Source organism: Lissotriton vulgaris, chromosome 12 (assembly GCF_964263255.1).
Source record: "Lissotriton vulgaris chromosome 12, aLisVul1.2, whole genome shotgun sequence".
Taxonomy (NCBI): Eukaryota; Metazoa; Chordata; class Amphibia; order Caudata; family Salamandridae; genus Lissotriton; species Lissotriton vulgaris.
In genome coordinates this window covers 661436158-661462079 of record NC_141700.1, presented here as the reverse complement: position 1 = coordinate 661462079, position 25922 = coordinate 661436158, and the positions used below count along the sequence as shown (strand labels likewise).

The 25922-nt window shown below is 48.4% G+C and overlaps 1 protein-coding gene across 1 annotated transcript in view; it reads right to left on the bottom strand.

The window, feature by feature from the left end:
* Positions 1–25922, bottom strand: part of WFDC1 (WAP four-disulfide core domain 1) — a 287906-nt gene that overhangs the window by 11542 nt on the left and 250442 nt on the right. The window contains exon 6 of the mRNA XM_086945836.1: positions 6242–6316. Within this exon, the coding sequence (XP_086801962.1) occupies positions 6258–6316 (59 nt within the window). The 3' untranslated portion in view covers positions 6242–6257. The remainder of the gene's footprint in view (positions 1–6241; positions 6317–25922) is intronic.

The following is a 25922-nucleotide window of genomic DNA, read 5'->3' as shown; positions in this document are numbered from 1 at the left end:
TGGCAGCACGTGAGGGTGATCAGAAGAACCTGGAGCCTGAAAGAGTGGCCCAGGTGCCTTCCAAGAAAAGAAAGGGCAAGGGGCATGGAAACCCACTCCTGAAATTCCCAAGGTCCAGGAGGAGGCTGACCCTGAGCGGGACGCCCCGGAACCTACAGGGAAAGAACTGGCTGAACTGAGGAACCAGCCTGAGCTGACCCATTGGCAGCAGGACGGAGGTCCCTCCAGGGAGGAGTTCAGCGTGGCACAGAGAAGTGCCCTACTCTTGTAGGTCTTCGGTGGAAGGCCAAGGCCCAGGCAGCTGGTGACACCTCCGGCAAACACCTGATTTACTGGGAGCATGGGCTCCTGTATAATGACCTCTCAGTTTGGTGAAGGAGGGCTGGGAGCAAGCTTCCAGGAAGCTACTCCAGGATGTATTCAGCTACGTGTTGGCGTTACCTAACCTGATAGCCCGTTGCTACTGGAAACTCACCCAGGAGAATCTGGAAGCTAAACAGGACATGAAACACTAGTATGGCCATAATACCACTCTAGTTGAGTTTCAGCCTGGTCAAAAATTGTGGGTAATGGTGCCCGTGGAGCCCCGTGCTCTGCAAGACCACTGATTTGGCCCTTTTGAGGTAACAAAATGTCACCTACCAGATGAACTAACAGACTCCTCGGAACCCTGTAAGGGTCCTGCATGTGAACTGCCTCAAGTCACAGTTTTAGAGATCGGAGTTGACCATGCGCTTGGTCACTGATGATGGGGTGGAAAGGAGAGAGAACCTCTCCCTGACCACCTGTCTGCCAAAGAGCTGGATGGGTCAGTAGAAGGTGTGAGCCTCTCCCCTACCTTGGCTCTAGAGCAGCAGAGAGACTGTCACCAGCTGTTGGGACAGTTTACATCTCGATTGTCAATCACCCCAGGAGTCACCTATTGGTGCACTCATGATGTGGATACGGGCGATAGCCTGTGGGTTAAGGACAAAACGTACATGTTGTCTGACAGATTCGGGGCCAGCATCAAGAATGATGTCTATAAAATGCTTTCCTTGGTCCAGCCCAGTGGTTTTGGTCCCTAAGGCTGCTCCGCCCTGTGTCACACCCAAATTACAGTTCTGTGTGGACTACCGTGGGCTCAATGCAGTCATCCAAACTGACACACACCCCATCCCCAGATCTGATGAGCTCATTGATTGGCTTGGAGCTGCCAAGTTCCTCAGCATGTTTGATTTAACATCTGGGTACTGGCAGATTAGCTTGACCAAGTGGGCATGAGAAAGGTCAACGTTCTCAATGCCAAAAGGACACTATCAGTTCTGTGTCATGCCTTTCGGGTTGAAGAACGGCCCTGCCACCTTCCAGAGGTTGGTCAACCAGATCCTGGGTGGGCTGGAGAACCTCAGTGCCACATGCCTTGATGACATTGCAGTCTTCAGCTCCAGTTGGGAGGACCATTTGTACCACCTCCGCCCGCCACCACCGCCCGCGCCAGGATACTCCCCAGTAACAGAGCGCGTTACAAAATGGTTTATACTTATACTTATACTTACCTCCAAGAAGTGCAGAGGGCACTGCAGAGTGCATGCCTCACTATCAAGGTCAGTAAGTGCCAGATAAGGCAGGGTTCTGTGGTTTACTTGGGACCCCAAGTAGGAGGCAGAAAGGTGTACCCCCTACAATCAAAAATTGATACCATTCTGGCTTGGACACCCCAAGACCCAGACAGAAATGAGAGCCTTCTTAGACTTCACTGGCTGTTACAGGAGATTTGTCAAGGGATGCAGCACAATTGTTGCCCCCTTGACAGAGCTGACTACCAAGAAGCAGCCACATCAGGTTATCTAGACAGAGGCATACCAGACCGCTTTTGACACCCTGAAGGAGGCCATGTGCACGGCCCCCATTCTAAAGGCTCCTGATTTCTCCCAAGAAGTCGTAGTGCAGACTGATGTCTCAGAGCATGCCGTGGGGGGTCGTGCTTTCACAGCTAAATGAAGAGGGCCTAGATAAACCTGTAGCCTTCATTAGTAAGAGGTTACTTCGCAGAGAACAAAGGTGGAGTGCAATAGAGAGGTGGAGTGCAATAGAAAAGGAAGCTTTGCTGTGATAAGGCACTGAAGAAGCTAAGACCCTACTTCTAGGTTCAGACAGATCACAGGCCCCTCAGATGGATTAATGCAGATGAGGGGTGAGAATCCTAAACTGTTGAGGTGGTCCACCTCACTACAGGAAATGGACTTTATGGTAAAACACTGTCCTGGAACAGAGTAGTTCCCCCCACTTTCTGCTGAGGGGTACATGTTTTAGACCTGGCGTCTTTCTGCTTTCTGACCTCCTGTTTTTGACTGTGTGCTGAACTTCGTTTTTGGCTAGCTTTAGGACTCTGCGCATGTGCTCTGTGTCTAAAATATAACGGCATTTGGTTTTTCTGTGATTGGCATATTTGATTTACTGATACGTCACTTGTAAAGTGCACTACATGTGCCCAGGGCCCGTAAATCAAATGCTGCTAGTGGGCCTGCAGCACTGATTATGCCACCCTCTTGAATGCCCACAGCGCTGAGACGCCTTCGGGCATTTGTTCGCGCTTTACAAATCGCATAAATAAATAAATAGCCTTTCAAAAATGTCTCAGGCCTGCTCCTACGGAGCCTGTATGTGCAGTTTAAACTGCCAGTTTACCTGACGAGGTAACCTACTTATCAGGCCAAACATTCCTCTTTATTACACATAGGTCAACCCTAGAGTAGACGCTGGTTGCTTCATCTAGTATACAGTATCTTTGCATGACGTCGCTTACCTGTCTCCTTCACCGCACTGGGCTGTTAGCAGTCTAGTGGGGGCGTGTTGGGCACGGCAAAGACCTGGGCTTTTCATCGCAGGAGGAGCTTTAGCGCGCTGCCTGGGGCTTGCCAAAGCAGGAGGAGCTACAATGTGAGTTGTCTACTGAGGAGCCTATGACAGTTTGGAGTTTGAGGCATTTCACACAGCGTGTGCGATGTCAGGTGAGGTGCACCTGCATTTGGCTTACTCCTTAGACTTTACAGATCTTCGCAGCAAGATTTCCTGCACTGGCAGTGACTGCAGTTAGTTTCTATTGGATGCGAGGTGAAGTGTTTTGTCAAGAAAAGCAGGTACTTGTCAGACCTCTTAAAGAGCAACATATATTTGAGATCCTTGGTATATAATAGCTGAAAACCTTGCAAGTCTATACTGTATAACAAGTAATTTCTTATAGTATTTGTTCTACCTTATTTTTTTTACCCTTCTTGTGAGAATGTGTGCATCCCATACTTTCTCTTTAACACCACCACAGCCGTTTTAAACAGGAATGGGGAATCCACCTATTAAGTGGAACCAATATTTCCTGAATTATATTGATAATATTGAAGATCAGGAGCTTTCACAGGTAAAAATATATATATATATATATATATATATATATTGCATTTGTAAAGAGATTATTGTGCATAAAGTAATGGAGAAAAAACCCCGAACAGGGAGTGAGTCGGATGTGTTCAAAAATGCTTTAGAAGATTTAGACAAATATTATTCCACTTCTGTTTGTATAGCTATAGACAGGCATCGTTTTTTTATGCGGAAGCCAAATAAGGTGAAACTTATGGAAGAATATGTGTCTGCCTTGAAGAGATTAGTGTTAACCTGTACATTTGGGCCCTTGCATGACGAGTTGATAAGGGATCAAATCATTATGCATGTGAATAATGAACACATTCAAGAAAGACCCCGGATTTATGGAGAGACTTCACTCAGTGAAGTAATTTCGGAGGTTAACCCCTTGCATGCTGATGACGGCCCCCAGCCGTCATGCACTACAGTGCTCGTGTGCTGATGACTGCTGGGGGCCGTCATGACCGCACCCGCGATCGGAATGTGCCGCACAGGCACAGAATCGCGGCAGTATGCAAGGGGTTAAGGAGGCTGAATTTTGATAAATTCTAAAGATGAGTGGAATGAAGTTGGTTGCAAGGCCAAACAGACAAAAAACAAGGAAGTGCGTAATCAAGTGGAGAGTAAGAAAAGTGCCAATACACAGCCTTCTAAACCACTCAGTGAGTTCACGAGTTCAAACCATAATAAAACCAACTCAGTTTTCTGTCCTTCATAGGTCAGTATTTGGGAGCTGTTTAATCCTGTAATAGTAACAACTCTTTACTTTGTTTAGAATTAGTAGATTTCTAGTATGAAGGGCAGTATAGCAAATGTAAGACTCCCCAAACTCTTTTCCTCACCCTCATTTTACATACTCAAGCTTAACCACATATTTCTAGAGCCAGAAAATTTGAATATATTACTTCTATCCTGTCTGCCTTTGACTGGCTCCATCCGTGGTTGTCCAACATTTTTACACAAGAGTTAGATCCATGCCAGAACTTCAGGATAACCACTGGTTATGAAAATGATTAAAATGTAGACTTTTTGTTGCTAAACATAGCCTATGTGAATATCCTAAATTTTTTCATGAATAATGTCCCTTTGTACCAATGTTGTACAACCTTGATTTTAAAGGTACTAATAATTTCTTAGTTTTATTTATCTCAGTGTCAGAGCTATTTTTCATCTATAATAGCCATCTCTCTGCATGAAAAACAAGGCTTCATGGTGGCTTTATGTCTCCTGCACCAAAATTGGTGACACTGCGGGATATCTCCTCATGTAAAAAAGGCAACAACTCAAGACCAACTTTTTTCAGTAAATACCCCTAATTTTCCAAATGATCTTCCTGTCTGCTTCCGTTTCTGTCATACATACATGTATATGTACAACATGCACGTTTAATTAGGTTTCTTCAACCTTGTTTTATTTATTTTTGTGTTTTTGTATTGCCATTCAAAGAAATAAAACATCAGCAATGAAACACAGTAAAACGGAAAAGAGTTGAATCTAGTGCATACATTAAGGCGAGTTTAAAAGTAAGGTTTAGAGACTGCTGTGATGAGTTTAGGAATTGTGAATACCTGAATTCAGACAAAACGGCGTTCTGCGAATTTGGCGCCCGAGTCAAGAATATCCACTCACCCAAAGTCTAGCATCTAATCATTGGGATCAACAGGCATGTACACTTGGAGGAAAATGGGCAGTGTTTCCAACCCTCTAGTAGCCAAACCGAGTTTGGCAATAGTGCAAACCATGACATTCAGCAATTAATCCATCACACTTTTTTTTTATAAAACCATTCTTTCCAGCAACGTTTATTTGATGATTCTTGCAGATCTATGCCGATGTAAATAACGAACAACTGTATTTTTCTCAAAAGTCCCATATTAGGATTTCCTAATGACGACGATGATTGTTAGAAATTGAAGATATTCTGATTCAAAGCCTAGTGTCTCAGTTAACAAACATCATGTCTTCTCGGAGCAACTAGTTTGAGGCCATGCCTTTGAGAGCTAATTTGACCTATGCTACATTACAACCAAAATATGGCATTTTCGGGATTTCAGAACTGTAAAAGGAAATCAAAAAGAATCTCTGTGATTACACCACAGCCATTTCCTGGTGAAGGCTCATGTATTTAATTTAGTGCCAAAACATATTGATATTGCGCAGGTTAGATATAAAGTACTGACTATATGACTCTGTAGCAGTGCACTACATGGTCTACAACAATACTATTATGAGTGCTTGTAAACTGATTTAATGTGTAGATTATTTTTTCCCTGCATGTATGAATCAATGCAAAAAGTGAATTTGATTTGTAACATGCACTATGTGCCTTGAGAATAAGTGGACTCCATGTTACCTGGTAAATGACATAGCCCAGTGATTGATTTTTGCAGCTGTAATTAGCAAAATGTGTTTATGTTTTCCTGCTGAGTCATATAGGTGGTTCAGTGTGTCATTATTGGTGGTTCAGGTTGGAATAACTAAAAGAGTTGAGTGGAAACCAATCTGGACGGAAGGGAGTTTTTTGCAAGACGCCTTCTCTGTATCCCATCTTAATAGAAATAGAAGACAAAGGGCTGTCTCATGTCTGTCTTTTCTCGGAATTGGCTAACAGCCCGAGAGTCTAAGATTTTTTCCTTCAGGCGGGAACATGAGAGTAACAAGTACTGCCAAGAAAGGTCAATCTGCCCATGTCTTTCAATGCCTAGATCTCCAAGCGCATGCAGAAGGGCACAGCTGCACTGGCAACAGTAGACCATCTTTAGTTGTAGCTGCTTACATGGGAGCCTCTGTACAGAGAGCCAGAAGATGACTTTACAGGTGCCAACTCTTCACTCATGCTTACCTGGACAGGGTCTTGGCTAGCCCAGATGCTTCTGTTGCTGCTTCTCGTAGCCAGCCACGTTATGTGAATTACTTCCTGCAAAAACAAGGGTATGTGATCAAAACAAGGAATTTAAATTGTATTCGGAGACCTTATGGCCCCCATGAATAAATTGTGGTCTCCTGTTCTGGACAGTAGATGTTCTTCCTGCCATTTAAGTGGATTGCCATTTTATCCTCAATAGGTTGGCAGAGGAGATGCCACCAAATTTTGAGTTTTCCTCCATCAAAGCAATTGTACTTTCTGTAGGAGGAGGCACTTTTTGGGGAGAATTACTCCTGAAGAAAATCCACCAATGGCCATCACTTTTGGCAGACGTTCTTTCACAAATAGTGATACTGGTGAAGAACCTCTAAAGTGGAGGGCACATTGGTAGTGCCAACATATTTAGTCTTCGCAATACGCTAGATGTGTTTCCCAACATGTAAAGGGTGCTATAGTCAACTTTCACTACAATTTCACCATCCTTTGATTGGAAGATTTTTGCATGTTAACAACTCCACAGGTGGAATTACCAGGCATGACAAACTCTAAGGACGCCCTTCAGAAATGTGCCATTACTAAGGCATTCAGTAATCCTTCATCCAATTCTGCTACGCATATTCCAAATTTCTCCCAGGTACAGGTGACATTTTAGCTTCAGCCAGAATGTTCAGGGGAAATAAACTGCCTCTTCAGAGTTCCCTCAGAGCTCGTAATCTCGAAGAAGCTGCTAACTCGCATTAAGGTCCCATCGGAATTAGGCACCTCTTCATCATAGGGTGCTAGTGTAGTGGACCTTAATGCAAGAAGGTAAAAACATAAAGAGTGGCAAAAAACTAGCTCAGGACAGGAAACAGCTAGATACATCACATAGCATAGCTTTGAAGAATGTGTGATTCCATTGATCTATATGCAAGATAGTCTTTTCTATTGCGTGTTTTTACCTTTAAGCAAACTACTGCTTCACATCTTGGATTGGCATAAAACCAGATAGACAGTTTTCCCCATTCTAGTCCTTTTTGCTATTTTGACAGGGGCATAGATATCATTAGTGCAGCAGGTGCATGGCACCAGGGCCCAGGAATAAGCGCCTTCTGAACTCCAATTTTGATTGTCTTTTACTTCTAATCTAGGTCAGAAGTACCCATTTTCCTCACTTGCACTAGAGATTATGGCACCTGTAGGAAGGGGGAGGCTCTAGTTGGCGCAGTGCAACACTAGCGACAAGCAGGGACTCTCTCTTCCTCGTCAGGGCTGAGGGTTACCTTCCAGACAACCTCTGCTTACCCTCTAGGTAGTGTGGCTTAAGCAGTCGTAGGCTAATCTTTGGGGCACATAGGGTTAAACACTTGCAATATTACACCATCACAACCAACCCACCACACAATGACACCAAACTGTATTCTGTAAAAATATATATCTTTATATAACTTTCAAGCAGGCTTGTGAATACAGTTATCAAACTTTCAAATAGCGGTTCCAAGTTACTTAAGTTTGGGTTGCCACAGTTCTTTCCAGCAATAAGCGTTCTTTAGGGCCTTCTGCCCAATTCAACAAAGTTCTTGTGGAGCAGGCGGCTTTCAGGGGAGCTGTCCCACGTCGCATTGCCTTCCCGGGGTCGCTGTTCGTTGCGGCTCTCAGCCGAGCAGTTCACGGGTCATCCGGGGCAGCGGTGTTCGGTGGCGGCAGGGTCCTTCCTTCGGCGTTCTCTCCAACCCGGGAGGCGGCGGCTGTTGTGGTGGCGGCCGGTGGCAGTACGGTCCCCAAGTGCAGGACGTACCCAGCCAAGGGCCGGTTGCAGCTGCGCGCTCACAGCTGGGCTGTCGGGCAGGATACCGACCAGAGGGGGGTTCTCACAGGGCGGTTGTCCGTCTTTGCAGGTGGGCTGACGGCTCGAAGCACAGTCAGCTCGGGAGCTTGGACCGGACGGGTCCTCCTTCGCTTTGCTCTCGGTTCCCGGTGCAGATGCGGTCACGGTGTTCAGGCCAGCGGCGGCTGGACCTCACTTTGCTCTCGCTGTTGCCTTGGGTCCCGGTCACGGTGTTCGGGAGGATATCGATGCCTTGGATTACGGGGAGCGTGGCAGGCTTGCCCAGTGCTCCCAGACCCCTCTGTCAGTACTGCAGCGATAAGCAGCACACACAGTCGCTTTCTTCAGGGGGTAGCGCCCACTGGTCCTGGGGCGCTGGTCAGGGGGCAAGTTCAGCAGCAAGCCCTTGGAGATCGTTTCAGCAGAGTTTGGCACAAAGTCTTGTCAAGCAAAAGTCTTCTCGCAGTCTTTCCTTTTTCCTCTCCTTCGGCAGCAAGGCACCAGACACAGGCAAGAGACAGCACTCTTCCTTGTCCTTCACGGTCCTTCTCGTCGGGCAGAGTTCCTTCTGTAGCCCAAACCGGATCTAACTTTCAAGGAGCAGGGCTCCTTCTTTTATACGGTATTTCTTTTGTTCTCGCAGGCCAGGGGGGCCTTTGCATAGCCACTCTCAGTCCTTGAGTACTCCGGTGGGTGTACTCCGGCTTCTGCTTTCAATGTGAGGGGCAGGCGCATCAGACGCCCCACAGGAGGTGGAGCCAGCATTGTGCGGACAGGGGCAGCCAGAGTACCTTGTTGATGGGGCTTCGCCCTTCCTGGGCCAGGTGTCGGCTGAGTCATCAGTCGCTCCCCAGGAGGGTGGAGCCAGCATTGTGGTGGCAGAGCACAGCAAGATTTCGAGTCAAGAGGCACTCCTACCTCCCACTAAGGTGTAATCTGCGCATTCACCACCTGTCATCCCCCAGCCCTGTCACTCACACATCCCAGACAGTCAGATACACATACCAGCAGAGGCGGGCTGAAATGGTTAGGCAAGCAAATGCTAACTTTCTAAAAGTAGCATTTGCAAACACAGGATACTAAAATAAACTTTACTAAAAGAAATATTTTATCATCCTGAGTTTAGGCATACTAAACACGACTCTCTACCATGCTCCCTGAGCCTGCTGGGATTATAGGGTGTAATAATTCCAGCAGCTCAGTCTGGCCTAACGGGAGCAGGTAGCCTTCAATAGTGAAATACGAATTTAGTTGTAAGTCACTACTAGGACATGCCATACACATCAGGGCTTGTCCTACCTTACACCTACAATGCACCCTGCCCGCAGGCCTACCAGAGGGGTGACTAATATGCAGTCAAGGGAAGGTTCAGGGGCTGGCAAGTGGGTGCACTTGCCCAGCTAGCGTGACAGTACGAGACTGCACGCGGGTTCTGCGGTGGCAGTCCCCAGACACATCTTACGTCTGCTTCTGTGGGTGGCGCAACCAGCGCTGCAGGCCCACTAGCAGTATTGGCATCTCCAAGCCCCGGCACTCCTAGTGCACTTTACTAGGGACTAACAGTAAATCCAATGAACCAATCATGGATACCAATCACATGTACAATTTACAGTAGGGAGCACTTGCACTGCGGCACGGGTCGGCCGTGGCGCAGTGCCCTGAGTATCGGAAAACCAGCAAAACATCAGAGGCACATCAGCAAAAAGTGGAAGGGAAACTCACGCCAAGGTGCCAGGTCTAACATGTGTCCCCTCCAGCTGAAATATGGGGGGAACTACTCTTCCCCAGGGAGTTCCACATCACTAAGGCGGAAAAATCTGGACAGACCATCAGCATTGGCGTGATCTGTGACAGGGCGGTGTTCCACCGTAAAGTCCATACTCTGTAGAGAAATGGACCACCTCAACAGTTTCGGGTTCTCACCCCTCATTTGCATCAACCATCTGAGGGGCCTGTGGTCCATCTGAACCCGGAAGTGAGACCCAAACAAGTAGGGTCTTAGCTTCTTCAGCGCCCAGACCACAGCAAATGCTTCACGCTCTATTGCACTCCACCTACTTTCCCGTGGAAGCAACCTCCTACTTATGAAGGCTACGGGTTGGTCAAAGCCCTCCTCAGTCATCTGTGAAAGAACAGCCCCTACACCATGCTCTGAAGCGTCTGTTTGCACTATGAATTCCTTGGAGAAATCAGGAGCCAGGAGCACGGGCGCCGTGCACATGGCAGTCTTCAGGGTGTCAAAAGCCTTCTGACAGGTGTCAGTCCAAATCACATTCCTGGGCTGCTTCTTCGAAGTCAGCTCTGTCAAGGGGGTCACGATCGTGCCATAGCCCTTGACAAACCTCCTGTAATACCCAGTGAGCCCCAGGAAGGCTCTCACTGCAGTCTGGGTCTTGGGGGGTTCCCAAGCCAGGATGGTCTCGATTTTGGGTTGCAAGGGTGCTACCTTGCCACTCCCCACTTGGTGTCCCAAGTACACCACGGAGCCCTGCCCAATCTGGCACTTGCTTGCCTTGATTGTGAGGCCTGCTCTGTGCAGGGCCATCAACACTTCCCAGAGGTGTCGCAGGTGTTCTGGCCAGGTGCCACTGAACACCGCGATGTCATCCAGGTAGGCGGCACTGAACTCATCCAGTCCAGCCAACACCTGGTTGACCAATCTCTGAAAGGTGGCAGGGGCATTCTTCTCCTCCGTTGTGTCTTGCTCCGCGAGGGCATCTTGATCCTCCAGGGCCTTTCTGGACTCTATCCAGGCTTTCAGGGCCTTGTAGAGCTGTGGCTTGTTCTTGCAACCGGTGTGTGGAACCTTGAGTTTCTTGCAAAAAAACTTCAGCTCCGTTCTGGAGTATTTATCCAGCTTTGTGGCGTCCCACTCCACCTCCAACATCTCAGAGGTCGTGGACTCCGCTCCATCCAGGCTCTTCGTGCCTGGCATGGTTTCCACACTCGGAATCTTCTTTCGGCAAGATTTCAAAAGCAAAGTCTGTGGCTAAGTAACTGGACTGTAATCACTGTGCAATGGTCAGCAGTTAAGGTATAGATACTGCAAGTGTAAATTCGAAAATCCTCACCGCTGCGTCCAATGTAGGAAGGGGGAGGCTCTAGTTGGCGCAGTGCAACACTAGCGACAAGCAGGGACTCTCTCTTCCTCGTCAGGGCTGAGGGTTACCTTCCAGACAACCTCTGCTTACCCTCTAGGTAGTGTGGCTTAAGCAGTCGTAGGCTAATCTTTGGGGCACATAGGGTTAAACACTTGCAATATTACACCATCACAACCAACCCACCACACAATGACACCAAACTGTATTCTGTAAAAATATATATCTTTATATAACTTTCAAGCAGGCTTGTGAATACAGTTATCAAACTTTCAAATAGCGGTTCCAAGTTACTTAAGTTTGGGTTGCCACAGTTCTTTCCAGCAATAAGCGTTCTTTAGGGCCTTCTGCCCAATTCAACAAAGTTCTTGTGGAGCAGGCGGCTTTCAGGGGAGCTGTCCCACGTCGCATTGCCTTCCCGGGGTCGCTGTTCGTTGCGGCTCTCAGCCGAGCAGTTCACGGGTCATCCGGGGCAGCGGTGTTCGGTGGCGGCAGGGTCCTTCCTTCGGCGTTCTCTCCAACCCGGGAGGCGGCGGCTGTTGTGGTGGCGGCCGGTGGCAGTACGGTCCCCAAGTGCAGGACGTACCCAGCCAAGGGCCGGTTGCAGCTGCGCGCTCACAGCTGGGCTGTCGGGCAGGATACCGACCAGAGGGGGGTTCTCACAGGGCGGTTGTCCGTCTTTGCAGGTGGGCTGACGGCTCGAAGCACAGTCAGCTCGGGAGCTTGGACCGGACGGGTCCTCCTTCGCTTTGCTCTCGGTTCCCGGTGCAGATGCGGTCACGGTGTTCAGGCCAGCGGCGGCTGGACCTCACTTTGCTCTCGCTGTTGCCTTGGGTCCCGGTCACGGTGTTCGGGAGGATATCGATGCCTTGGATTACGGGGAGCGTGGCAGGCTTGCCCAGTGCTCCCAGACCCCTCTGTCAGTACTGCAGCGATAAGCAGCACACACAGTCGCTTTCTTCAGGGGGTAGCGCCCACTGGTCCTGGGGCGCTGGTCAGGGGGCAAGTTCAGCAGCAAGCCCTTGGAGATCGTTTCAGCAGAGTTTGGCACAAAGTCTTGTCAAGCAAAAGTCTTCTCGCAGTCTTTCCTTTTTCCTCTCCTTCGGCAGCAAGGCACCAGACACAGGCAAGAGACAGCACTCTTCCTTGTCCTTCACGGTCCTTCTCGTCGGGCAGAGTTCCTTCTGTAGCCCAAACCGGATCTAACTTTCAAGGAGCAGGGCTCCTTCTTTTATACGGTATTTCTTTTGTTCTCGCAGGCCAGGGGGGCCTTTGCATAGCCACTCTCAGTCCTTGAGTACTCCGGTGGGTGTACTCCGGCTTCTGCTTTCAATGTGAGGGGCAGGCGCATCAGACGCCCCACAGGAGGTGGAGCCAGCATTGTGCGGACAGGGGCAGCCAGAGTACCTTGTTAATGGGGCTTCGCCCTTCCTGGGCCAGGTGTCGGCTGAGTCATCAGTCGCTCCCCAGGAGGGTGGAGCCAGCATTGTGGTGGCAGAGCACAGCAAGATTTCGAGTCAAGAGGCACTCCTACCTCCCACTAAGGTGTAATCTGCGCATTCACCACCTGTCATCCCCCAGCCCTGTCACTCACACATCCCAGACAGTCAGATACACATACCAGCAGAGGCGGGCTGAAATGGTTAGGCAAGCAAATGCTAACTTTCTAAAAGTAGCATTTGCAAACACAGGATACTAAAATAAACTTTACTAAAAGAAATATTTTATCATCCTGAGTTTAGGCATACTAAACACGACTCTCTACCATGCTCCCTGAGCCTGCTGGGATTATAGGGTGTAATAATTCCAGCAGCTCAGTCTGGCCTAACGGGAGCAGGTAGCCTTCAATAGTGAAATACGAATTTAGTTGTAAGTCACTACTAGGACATGCCATACACATCAGGGCTTGTCCTACCTTACACCTACAATGCACCCTGCCCGCAGGCCTACCAGAGGGGTGACTAATATGCAGTCAAGGGAAGGTTCAGGGGCTGGCAAGTGGGTGCACTTGCCCAGCTAGCGTGACAGTACGAGACTGCACGCGGGTTCTGCGGTGGCAGTCCCCAGACACATCTTACGTCTGCTTCTGTGGGTGGCGCAACCAGCGCTGCAGGCCCACTAGCAGTATTGGCATCTCCAAGCCCCGGCACTCCTAGTGCACTTTACTAGGGACTAACAGTAAATCCAATGAACCAATCATGGATACCAATCACATGTACAATTTACAGTAGGGAGCACTTGCACTGCGGCACGGGTCGGCCGTGGCGCAGTGCCCTGAGTATCGGAAAACCAGCAAAACATCAGAGGCACATCAGCAAAAAGTGGAAGGGAAACTCACGCCAAGGTGCCAGGTCTAACATGTGTCCCCTCCAGCTGAAATATGGGGGGAACTACCCTTCCCCAGGGAGTTCCACATCACTAAGGCGGAAAAATCTGGACAGACCATCAGCATTGGCGTGATCTGTGACAGGGCGGTGTTCCACCGTAAAGTCCATACTCTGTAGAGAAATGGACCACCTCAACAGTTTCGGGTTCTCACCCCTCATTTGCATCAACCATCTGAGGGGCCTGTGGTCCATCTGAACCCGGAAGTGAGACCCAAACAAGTAGGGTCTTAGCTTCTTCAGCGCCCAGACCACAGCAAATGCTTCACGCTCTATTGCACTCCACCTACTTTCCCGTGGAAGCAACCTCCTACTTATGAAGGCTACGGGTTGGTCAAAGCCCTCCTCAGTCATCTGTGAAAGAACAGCCCCTACACCATGCTCTGAAGCGTCTGTTTGCACTATGAATTCCTTGAAGAAATCAGGAGCCAGGAGCACGGGCGCCGTGCACATGGCAGTCTTCAGGGTGTCAAAAGCCTTCTGACAGGTGTCAGTCCAAATCACATTCCTGGGCTGCTTCTTCGAAGTCAGCTCTGTCAAGGGGGTCACGATCGTGCCATAGCCCTTGACAAACCTCCTGTAATACCCAGTGAGCCCCAGGAAGGCTCTCACTGCAGTCTGGGTCTTGGGGGGTTCCCAAGCCAGGATGGTCTCGATTTTGGGTTGCAAGGGTGCTACCTTGCCACTCCCCACTTGGTGTCCCAAGTACACCACGGAGCCCTGCCCAATCTGGCACTTGCTTGCCTTGATTGTGAGGCCTGCTCTGTGCAGGGCCATCAACACTTCCCAGAGGTGTCGCAGGTGTTCTGGCCAGGTGCCACTGAACACCGCGATGTCATCCAGGTAGGCGGCACTGAACTCATCCAGTCCAGCCAACACCTGGTTGACCAATCTCTGAAAGGTGGCAGGGGCATTCTTCTCCTCCGTTGTGTCTTGCTCCGCGAGGGCATCTTGATCCTCCGGGGCCTTTCTGGACTCTATCCAGGCTTTCAGGGCCTTGTAGAGCTGTGGCTTGTTCTTGCAACCGGTGTGTGGAACCTTGAGTTTCTTGCAAAAAAACTTCAGCTCCGTTCTGGAGTATTTATCCAGCTTTGTGGCGTCCCACTCCACCTCCAACATCTCAGAGGTCGTGGACTCCGCTCCATCCAGGCTCTTCGTGCCTGGCATGGTTTCCACACTCGGAATCTTCTTTCGGCAAGATTTCAAAAGCAAAGTCTGTGGCTAAGTAACTGGACTGTAATCACTGTGCAATGGTCAGCAGTTAAGGTATAGATACTGCAAGTGTAAATTCAAAAATCCTCACCGCTGCGTCCAATGTAGGAAGGGGGAGGCTCTAGTTGGCGCAGTGCAACACTAGCGACAAGCAGGGACTCTCTCTTCCTCGTCAGGGCTGAGGGTTACCTTCCAGACAACCTCTGCTTACCCTCTAGGTAGTGTGGCTTAAGCAGTCGTAGGCTAATCTTTGGGGCACATAGGGTTAAACACTTGCAATATTACACCATCACAACCAACCCACCACACAATGACACCAAACTGTATTCTGTAAAAATATATATCTTTATATAACTTTCAAGCAGGCTTGTGAATACAGTTATCAAACTTTCAAATAGCGGTTCCAAGTTACTTAAGTTTGGGTTGCCACAGTTCTTTCCAGCAATAAGCGTTCTTTAGGGCCTTCTGCCCAATTCAACAAAGTTCTTGTGGAGCAGGCGGCTTTCAGGGGAGCTGTCCCACGTCGCATTGCCTTCCCGGGGTCGCTGTTCGTTGCGGCTCTCAGCCGAGCAGTTCACGGGTCATCCGGGGCAGCGGTGTTCGGTGGCGGCAGGGTCCTTCCTTCGGCGTTCTCTCCAACCCGGGAGGCGGCGGCTGTTGTGGTGGCGGCCGGTGGCAGTACGGTCCCCAAGTGCAGGACGTACCCAGCCAAGGGCCGGTTGCAGCTGCACGCTCACAGCTGGGCTGTCGGGCAGGATACCGACCAGAGGGGGGTTCTCACAGGGCGGTTGTCCGTCTTTGCAGGTGGGCTGACGGCTCGAAGCACAGTCAGCTCGGGAGCTTGGACCGGACGGGTCCTCCTTCGCTTTGCTCTCGGTTCCCGGTGCAGATGCGGTCACGGTGTTCAGGCCAGCGGCGGCTGGACCTCACTTTGCTCTCGCTGTTGCCTTGGGTCCCGGTCACGGTGTTCGGGAGGATATCGATGCCTTGGATTACGGGGAGCGTGGCAGGCTTGCCCAGTGCTCCCAGACCCCTCTGTCAGTACTGCAGCGATAAGCAGCACACACAGTCGCTTTCTTCAGGGGGTAGCGCCCACTGGTCCTGGGGCGCTGGTCAGGGGGCAAGTTCAGCAGCAAGCCCTTGGAGATCGTTTCAGCAGAGTTTGGCACAAAGTCTTGTCAAGCAAAAGTCTTCTCGCAGTCTTTCCTTTTTCCTCTCCTTCGGCAGCAAGGCACCAGACACAGGCAAGAGACAGCACTCTTCCTTGTCCTTCACGGTCCTTCTCGTCGGGCAGAGTTCCTTCTGTAGCCCAAACCGGATCTAACTTTCAAGGAGCAGGGCTCCTTCTTTTATACGGTATTTCTTTTGTTCTCGCAGGCCAGGGGGGCCTTTGCATAGCCACTCTCAGTCCTTGAGTACTCCGGTGGGTGTACTCCGGCTTCTGCTTTCAGTGTGAGGGGCAGGCGCATCAGACGCCCCACAGGAGGTGGAGCCAGCATTGTGCGGACAGGGGCAGCCAGAGTACCTTGTTGATGGGGCTTCGCCCTTCCTGGGCCAGGTGTCGGCTGAGTCATCAGTCGCTCCCCAGGAGGGTGGAGCCAGCATTGTGGTGGCAGAGCACAGCAAGATTTCGAGTCAAGAGGCACTCCTACCTCCCACTAAGGTGTAATCTGCGCATTCACCACCTGTCATCCCCCAGCCCTGTCACTCACACATCCCAGACAGTCAGATACACATACCAGCAGAGGCGGGCTGAAATGGTTAGGCAAGCAAATGCTAACTTTCTAAAAGTAGCATTTGCAAACACAGGATACTAAAATAAACTTTACTAAAAGAAATATTTTATCATCCTGAGTTTAGGCATACTAAACACGACTCTCTACCATGCTCCCTGAGCCTGCTGGGATTATAGGGTGTAATAATTCCAGCAGCTCAGTCTGGCCTAACGGGAGCAGGTAGCCTTCAATAGTGAAATACGAATTTAGTTGTAAGTCACTACTAGGACATGCCATACACATCAGGGCTTGTCCTACCTTACACCTACAATGCACCCTGCCCGCAGGCCTACCAGAGGGGTGACTAATATGCAGTCAAGGGAAGGTTCAGGGGCTGGCAAGTGGGTGCACTTGCCCAGCTAGCGTGACAGTACGAGACTGCACGCGGGTTCTGCGGTGGCAGTCCCCAGACACATCTTACGTCTGCTTCTGTGGGTGGCGCAACCAGCGCTGCAGGCCCACTAGCAGTATTGGCATCTCCAAGCCCCGGCACTCCTAGTGCACTTTACTAGGGACTAACAGTAAATCCAATGAACCAATCATGGATACCAATCACATGTACAATTTACAGTAGGGAGCACTTGCACTGCGGCACGGGTCGGCCGTGGCGCAGTGCCCTGAGTATCGGAAAACCAGCAAAACATCGGAGGCACATCAGCAAAAAGTGGAAGGGAAACTCACGCCAAGGTGCCAGGTCTAACAGCACCCTTGCTGCAACACTGTTGTTTTGAGTACAGAGGCCCAAAATGACATTCTGAGTGATGCAACCTTGGTAACACCAGCATAGGAAAAAGATAGATGATGGGTGGTGGTACTGCCACTCCTCCCGGTTGTCTAACACAATACCCTGAAGACCCTCTGGTGCAGGAGAGCTTCATGGATCCCCCCCATTTAGCCCAAGGCGAAATAATATGTTAAATATAGGACACTCAGGCCCCTCATCACATTCTGCAGGGGGACCCCATTATTTTGCATTATGCCAATGACTCCACCCATGCTCCCATACCTCTGCCCTGTTCTGCCCCTCTGCAGAGATGTTACTCAGTGCATATCCTTGCTCCACAGCCTGTGTCCTGTACCCAGATAATGCAGGAGGCTCCGGAATATGGGAGCAATCTGCATCCTCCCAACTGAAGTCCTAAGAAGTCTGATTAGTAGGCTAAGGGATGGCACAAGGAGTTTGACTTTATATATCTGCCTTTGCCTCTAAGTTTGCAGTTGGTCTTGAGAGGACCTGCTACGGGAAGGTTTGCTTTTCCCTGTAGCTGTAGATGGACTACAGTGCGGCTTCAAGTCAAGCCATGTTGCTGTGGTCACATGGTCTCTGTGAGCCAGGGTCATGACACACTAGGCAGAATGCATTGAGTGAGCTGAAAGTAGGGAGAACTGACTCAGGTGAGCACATCAATGATGTGCATTCCTTCGCCTTCCTAGGGCCTGATATAACGGATGTATGTCATTACAGCGCATGCTTTTACTCCGCATGCCATTACAACGCAGTTTTTACAACGCAAGTCGTTACAACGACTTGCGTTGGGGGCGCTGGATAGTGGAATAGTTTAATTTTCTATTCCAACTCCAGTCCCCCTGGATAGTAGGGAAGGTGTTGGATAGAAAATTGAACTATTCCCTATCCTACAGCACCCTCCAGCGCAAGTCGTTGTAACAACTTGCTTTGTAATAGCTGTGTCGTAATGGTAGTGCGGAGTAAAAGTTGCGTTGTAAAGGATGTTTCCCGATATAAGGCAGTAAGTGGGCCATGGGTGGTGGGGCCACCAGCCAGTGAGAATGATGTAGGTGGAGCCTCACGGGGGCATGAGGACTGTCTTGAATCTGGTTCATTGGTCAGAATGTGCCACAGCTCTTAGAAGGGCAGCTTTGACTCACGTGTGTGCTAGTCAACCCTGGCACATCAGATGTCACCTGCCTCAAGTGCTTTTCTGAGCTCACTGGACAATGTATTACCGCACCTCGGTGGTCATTACACACAACATGGAAACACTTCGCACATAGGATCAAAACAAAAACATCCTTCCAACTACACATGCTGCAGCATGCTACTAATGTAGGTAAGCGATTCAGCATCCACATAGGGGTATTATGCGAATATAAATGCTGCAACACAATACAATGCAATGTGAGAAAACCCCCTAGAACTCTCAAATTGGATGAATGTGTCCCAGTCTTGATGTGAATCAAAATAAGGACCGTCTTCCTTGGAGTAAGGGGACTGGTTGAGCACACTGAATGGAGATGAATGAGATACTGGGGTGTGAAATACGTATATGTACTTCGGACTTCCGGAGGGCTGAGGTTATGTTCATGTAAATATATAGATTTTTGTGTAGCCAGCAAGACTATCCATGCTAGAGTCCTGTCTTTCAGAAATACCATCTGTAACAAAGACATATACATGGCTCATAGTCAATCATTTCACTTAAACTTCACAGCTCCTATACAGGCAGTGCCTGTTGGAGGCACTGCGGGTACAAGTTATGTTTTTGGGATGTGGAGACAGCTTTTACACAGAGCCCCATCTGCACACTGAAAACAGGCAGGGGAGCTATTACTGTTGTGGGAAACAAGTGAGTGCCACTCTAGTGCATGCTGGTCACCCTTCCGCCCCACCAGTGCTGTTGGCGGTTCAATATTGGGAATATAGCAGAAAGTTTTATATGGTCGATAGAGTATTTTGAATATCATGTTATCATCAGCCCTCTCTGCTCTCTTCTTCTCTTGTTTGGGAAAAAGTACAATATTTGCCAACATTTGTAAGACCAATATTGCTTAGTGTTGAACTTTAGGTAGTTGTCTGGATTTTTGTTGTTTCTGGCAGGTATCACTCACCTCTATTACATGTACATATCAGTTGTGCTGCCATCACCAATCAAACCTGCAATAATTATTAACCACATCGCTGCGGCGCTTATTTTTCCGCTGTGCAGCTTTTTTCCAAAAGCCGCGTTAGATGACGAGCTCAGCTCGTCATCCGCACACGACCACCGTGGCTGATGACGAGCTGAGCTCGTCATCAGCAGCGAAGAGGTTAAAAATCCAAATTCATATTTGCCAAAATTGCTAGCACCACACTGCATGCTCTGAAACCAGGCGGGGTGGAGTTCATGCTTCATAAGACAATAAATAAAACTCCATAGAACGAGGGGTCTGATACAGTAATCATGAATATGGAGGGAGGAACTTGCATTCCTGCATTATGTATGTGTTTGGAGGTAATGAAGCGTGCACGTAAAAGCTTACTCACTAATTTACACAAAGAGATACATAAAATGCTAAGAAATCAGTGAATTTGCTAAGCGTGGGAAAAAGCAACTTAAATGGTCCATGGTAGAAGAAACAGCAAAATATGCTTACCTAGGTTTCAAATTGGGCTCGAGGGCCTTCCATGCGGCACAAAAGAAGTTATTAGATAGAAAGCAAATGCACTAAACTTTTCTACTCAATTTAAAAGTCTCCAGGGCCACAATCTTAAGCTCTCATCAAGGTGATAAAGTCCAAATTGATCCTGACTTCATCCTACAGGGGTGAGATAATGCTTGGTTTAGATGCAAATCTCTTAGAGAAGCTCATAATATGGACATATGAAGGAGTGTTCCAATCACACCTTGATCACAACCTACCACCCCAACAGACAGCTGAGGTCGACCCATACCTTTCAAGTCATCAAACCCAGGTTCAAAAGAGAAAGGAGTGGAGGAAGAATGTTCTCAACAAACGCGGCAAGGCTCTGGAACTCCCTCCCAATCTTTATCCGCTCAGAACCTAACATTCTGCACTTCCAAAAAAAACTAAAAACCTTTCTCTTCAGCAGATAAAATCGACCCGCCCCACACACCTGTATGTTGCTAAGCGCTAGGACGCCTGCGGGTAGCTATCGCGCTATACAAAAACCAAATCCAATCCAATCCAATTGCTGGGGTCTGCCTGCCGAGCACAAGTCAGACTTGAATTTTCCCTGGTAAAGCAATCTTTAGTCAGTCAAGGGGCCTTTGCAAGATGTTGCCACAAAAGTAGGAAGGCCCCTAAAGATTTAATGGCACACTATTTCAGGACCAAAAAAATCCTATAAAGGGGGCGTGGATATTTCAATAAATATTTGCAGGATATCATCGAGAACCTTGGCCTTAGTGAACTATGGAAACTGGATACAAGCGAGCAAGTATTCAAGAAAGCAATGAACAAATGTATCCGGCTAAAGAGTTGATTCAAGGGTAAAATGACAATAGAGAAGCAAAGCAAGCACGTGGATGGCTGGTGTCAAACTTCTATGATGCCCAGCAGGAACAGTCTGATTTTGATGCAGCATAGTCAGTGACCGTGAAGAGGAAATTCATGGTAATGAGAAAATGTCTTATCTAGGCCTGAGCAGAGTTTGTGGAATTTTACTCTGAGGAACTCCGCAAAATGCCGGAAAAACTCCTCTGCACTCCCTGGAGTTCCGCCAGTGGCCGAGTCTGTTAAGTTGCGCTACTCTCACTGATTTTTAATGCCAGGAGTTTGTCCTGTGTTGTAAAATCAGTAGGAACGGCCCTACATATTGTGGCAGAGGGCGCTACTGCTTTCTGCCTCTCGAGTAGACATTCTACTTGAGGAGCAGCTTCCTCAATGTGAACCTCAGTTTTCTCAACACAAGAGGTTGCGGCCTGCCGCGACTGCCCGCTTTGAGAAATATCGGCAGGAGGAGGTCGAGCAAGCACGTTTTTTCTCGTGAGCGCTCACCAACATAACGTTGGCAAGACGCTTGAGAGAAAAATCTCAGTTCTGCGTCACTTCATAGAGATTTTTAGAACTCTGCGCTCTGCAGGGAGCACGGAGTAGGAAAAGCTCCACGAACTCCGGTGGCAGAGCAGAATTCTTCGCCCACCCCTAGTCTTCTTCCCTTCCTGGACTTTATTCCAAAGTGGCAGGAGGAGGGTCGCTTGGAGGGTAAGAGGTGTTGTTTGTATCATCGGACAAAGGCAACTTTTCCACACATCCTCTGCCTCTGCCCTAGTTTACTAGGGCACTGGAGAGCCCTGCTACGTAAAGACTTTCTAGCCCAAAGAATAAGGGGGCATATTATCAAGGGGGTTTATCTCTGCTTTTTTGGCTTTAAAAGCCAAGAAAGCGGAGATAAAATTATCTCCCTATTACCTAGCTGTCGCTAACACCAGTTAGCGACAGCTAGTAGGAGATAGCGACCATCTTGGGCCCAACTTTGCATGTCAGTGATATTTATCACTAATGACATGCAAAGTGGGCGTGCCAAGATGTTAGCGACTGAAAACAGTCGCTAACATCGCTATTTCCTATTACCAACTTTTGGAGATATTCGCGCTAAGCGCGAATATCTCCAAAAGCTAACACCTGCCCTGAGCAGTTCTTAGCCATGTTATCCAATGCGAGGTGGATAACATGGCTAAGAGCATTATCTCAGTAATGCATGAATATCGCTGACTTTTCAGCGATATTCATTCATTTGCGGCGATTTTTATCGCATTTGCGATAAACCTTGGTAATACCAAGGTTTATTTGCGGTAAAAATCGCAGCAGCTCAGCGGTAAATTTTTGTCTCTAACCAAGCAATAGCGATAATTATCGCTATTGCTTGGTAATATGCCCCAAGAACCTGTAGGTCAGCAGCTGTGGAGGTATTAAACATATGAATTCTTAAGTCGACTATTCCGTTTTTTGCGATTTTTAAGGATCAGATTAGGGGGCTGGTCAGTCCCAACCAGTGCCCCACTGTGTTTTTCTCCATGAAGGGTGTTATCAGCCAGGCAAAGCTGGGCGCAATGGTCTTGTGATGGGAGCGCAAGGAATACTTCCTTCTGTCCTGTCTGTGGGGTCCCCAGATCTATGGTTGTGGGGGGAGGTATCTATAGGAGCTTGTCAAAATATTAGTACAATGTTTGTGTCATTAGGTGATGTTTTCATTTTGCGAGACCCAAAAGTTGTGTACTATATTCCCTGCTTGGTTAATGGGGCTCCTATGCTTATACTGTTTTTATGTCTCTTTATGTTCATGCGGGTATTATGTTACTTTGCTCATTGCACCTTATAGGACGATATCTGTGTGGCTTCATTCCATTCTTTAAAATGTGCAGTTACTGTGGAGGGAGGTAGCAATAGGAGATTTTCCAAAATACAAGTCCTGTGCATATCTCATCATATGAAGTCTTGAATTTAGCGAAGCCTAAACATTGTTCCCCAACTGCTGCTATGGTTAATTAGATTTTTAAAAGTTTTTAAGTCTGTGTTTGTATTTGTTTTTATTTTTAAATGGGCTTTATATTGTGGTCTTTTGTATTCTGTATATTTATGTTTTTTATTAACTAATAAACTAAATGTCACTTAAAAAAAGACACATAAAATGCAGCTCCAGATTTTCAGTGAAAGGGAAAACTGTGTGCTTGCATCACACAACCATGTATTCCCATTTGTGCATAGTGTGTGATACAGCAGGGCCTGGGATGGAGCGGGCGGAAGCTTTCCATGTCCCATGCCTCCCTGGTACCCATCTGTGCACACATCTTTCCATCGGCTCTACCTCCCTGTGCCACTCTGGTGCACTACTGACCCTGTCCCCTCACTTCTCATTGTTTGTTCTCTCCCAGTGCCTCCAACGACTTATAGTGCACATGGGTGCTCCTTTCTTACCTTACTCTTGGAGTCTCAGTACCAGGGGCGGCTCCTCCATGTGGGCAGACGAGCATCGGCCCACTGCTTCCTCGCAGTGCGAGAAGCAGAAATGCAAAAAGGTATATATACCATTTTATGTTTCTGCTTCTCGCACTGCAAGAAAGCAGAATAAAGGTTCGATTGGGGGAGGGAGGGTCGGAGAGGAGTGGCTAGCCCAATGTTGTAGACGCTGACTGTTTGTTCAGCAGACCAGTCATGCACTGTGTCCCTTTTCTCCAAGTAGGAGGCATGCAGCCTGCATAGAGAAGAAGGCCTCCCAATAGGCGCCTGTGTGGTTGGCGTCCTAGCCAATCACAGCGCTGCAATTTGCAGTGTTGTGATTGGCTTAGGGGAGGGGGGGGAGGCTGCCTGCAGCTGCTTCCTGCAAGGACAGTGCAGATGTGTTGTGTAGTGGTCCTGGAACAATGGTCTGAGGTGGGGTGGGGGTGTTGCCAGAGAAATCCTGAGTAGTAAACCAATTTACGAATGCCAGGATTCCTTTTGTGAATTCCTGACAGGCGTAAATAAAGACATTTTACGGGGTAAAACTATGTTTTTGGCTGAAAATGGCCTTGAATTTTACCCAGTGAATTGTTTGGAGTAGCAAATGAGTTAATTTTAAATGAAATAGGACATAATGGAATTGGAGAAATAATAAATCAAATCAATTATATCATAGTATGCATTATATTAAGTAAACTTAAATGGTGTTTCATATTTTATTTTGAATCTTTTACATCGTTTTTCTCGTCCCTTTTCATAATTATAAACCAAATGCTTATCCAGCTGCTAAGACAATTTGAGGATACCTGCACAGTTCAATTTTATAACAAATGTTTTTATTTACCCATATGATAAAAAAACATGTGTCACAATGTAGCATCCTTTCATACATGCTTGCATCCCAAGGACAGTGCAACTAAGTTCAAGGACAGTTTTCAGTCAGAGAAAATAAAATAAAAAAGCTTGCTAAAATAGTTAATAGTGTGTCAGAACGTTGCCTGATATTTTAACCTATTTTTGAAAACACAGCAAATGCTGCAGAAGAAAAATTGGCCACTTGTATTGTTTATTGTTTATGCATACCTTCAGCCTCTCTCCACTATGCAGTTGCTTGTCTGCCTCCCCTGCATATGCAAGGGGTGTTCTTTCAGATCTTCTATACCCCTTCCCTCACAGCCAAGTAATGTTGTAGGCTAGAACAGCTTTCTTCGTTAGTTTGCCATCCCCAGCCTGTGACTAATTGACGTCTCAGGACCTCAGGACTTCACAATATGGCTGATGAGTGGTGACCCGTACGTCATCCTGCCAGAGGACCTGCCATTCCTGCCTTGATCTTTAGGAGTGACCGTTTTCATGTATGGAGCAACCACTGGTAACCAGTTGTGAGGCTGGGGACCGCAGTCTCTCTTAATCACCATCCACTCTGCATTTCTCTTCATACCCTCTTTCTCCGTGTACTACCTGGGCCCTCTCATGTTCCTCACTTTGTTCTTGACCTCCTGCTGTACTGTTCTATTTGTGAGGGTTGCTTGCAGTGTGGCCACCCATGCCGTACCTTGCACTGCTGCTGTCCTGCTGTACCTGTTCTATCCTTTCACGGCTGCTGTCCTGCTGTACCTGTTCTATCAGTGAGGGAAGCTTGCGGTAATGCTACTTACGCTGTACCTTGCAACGCTACTGTCCTACTCTGCCTGTTCTATTTGTGAGGGTTGCCTGCAGTGTGGCCACCCATGCCGTACCTTGCACTGCTGCTGTCCTGCTGTACCTGTTCTATCCTTTCACGGATGCTGTCCTGCTGTACCTGTTCTATCAGTGAGGGAAGCTTGCGGTAATGCTACTTACGCTGTACCTTGCAACGCTACTGTCCTACTCTGCCTGTTCTATTTGTGAGGGTTGCCTGCAGTGTGGCCACCCATGCCGTAACTTGCACTCCTGCTGTCCTGCTGTACCTGTTCTATCCTTTCACGGCTGCTGTCCTGCTGTACCTGTTCTATCAGTGAGGGAAGCTTGCGGTAATGCTACTTACGCTGTACCTTGCAACGCTACTGTCCTACTCTGCCTGTTCTATTTGTGAGGGTTGCCTGCAGTGTGGCCACCCATGCCGTTCCTTGCACTGCTGCTGTCCTGCTGTACCTGTTCTATCCTTTCACGGCTGCTGTCCTGCTGTACCTGTTCTATCAGTGAGGGAAGCTTGCGGTAATGCTACTTACGCTGTACCTTGCAACGCTACTGTCCTACTCTGCCTGTTCTATTTGTGAGGGTTGCCTGCAGTGTGGCCACCCATGCCGTACCTTGCACTCCTGCTGTCCTGCTGTACCTGTTCTATCCTTTCACGGCTGCTGTCCTGCTGTACCTGTTCTATCAGTGAGGGAAGCTTGCGGTAATGCTACTTACGCTGTACCTTGCAACGCTACTGTCCTACTCTGCCTGTTCTATTTGTGAGGGTTGCCTGCAGTGTGGCCACCCATGCCGTACCTTGCAATGCTGCTGTCCTGCTGTACCTGTTCTATCCTTTCACGGCTGCTGTCCTGCTGTACCTGTTCTATCAGTGAGGGAAGCTTGCGGTAATGCTACTTACGCTGTACCTTGCAACGCTACTGTCCTACTCTGCCTGTTCTATTTGTGAGGGTTGCCTGCAGTGTGGCCACCCATGCCGTACCTTGCACTGCTGCTGTCCTGCTGTACCTGTTCTATCCTTTC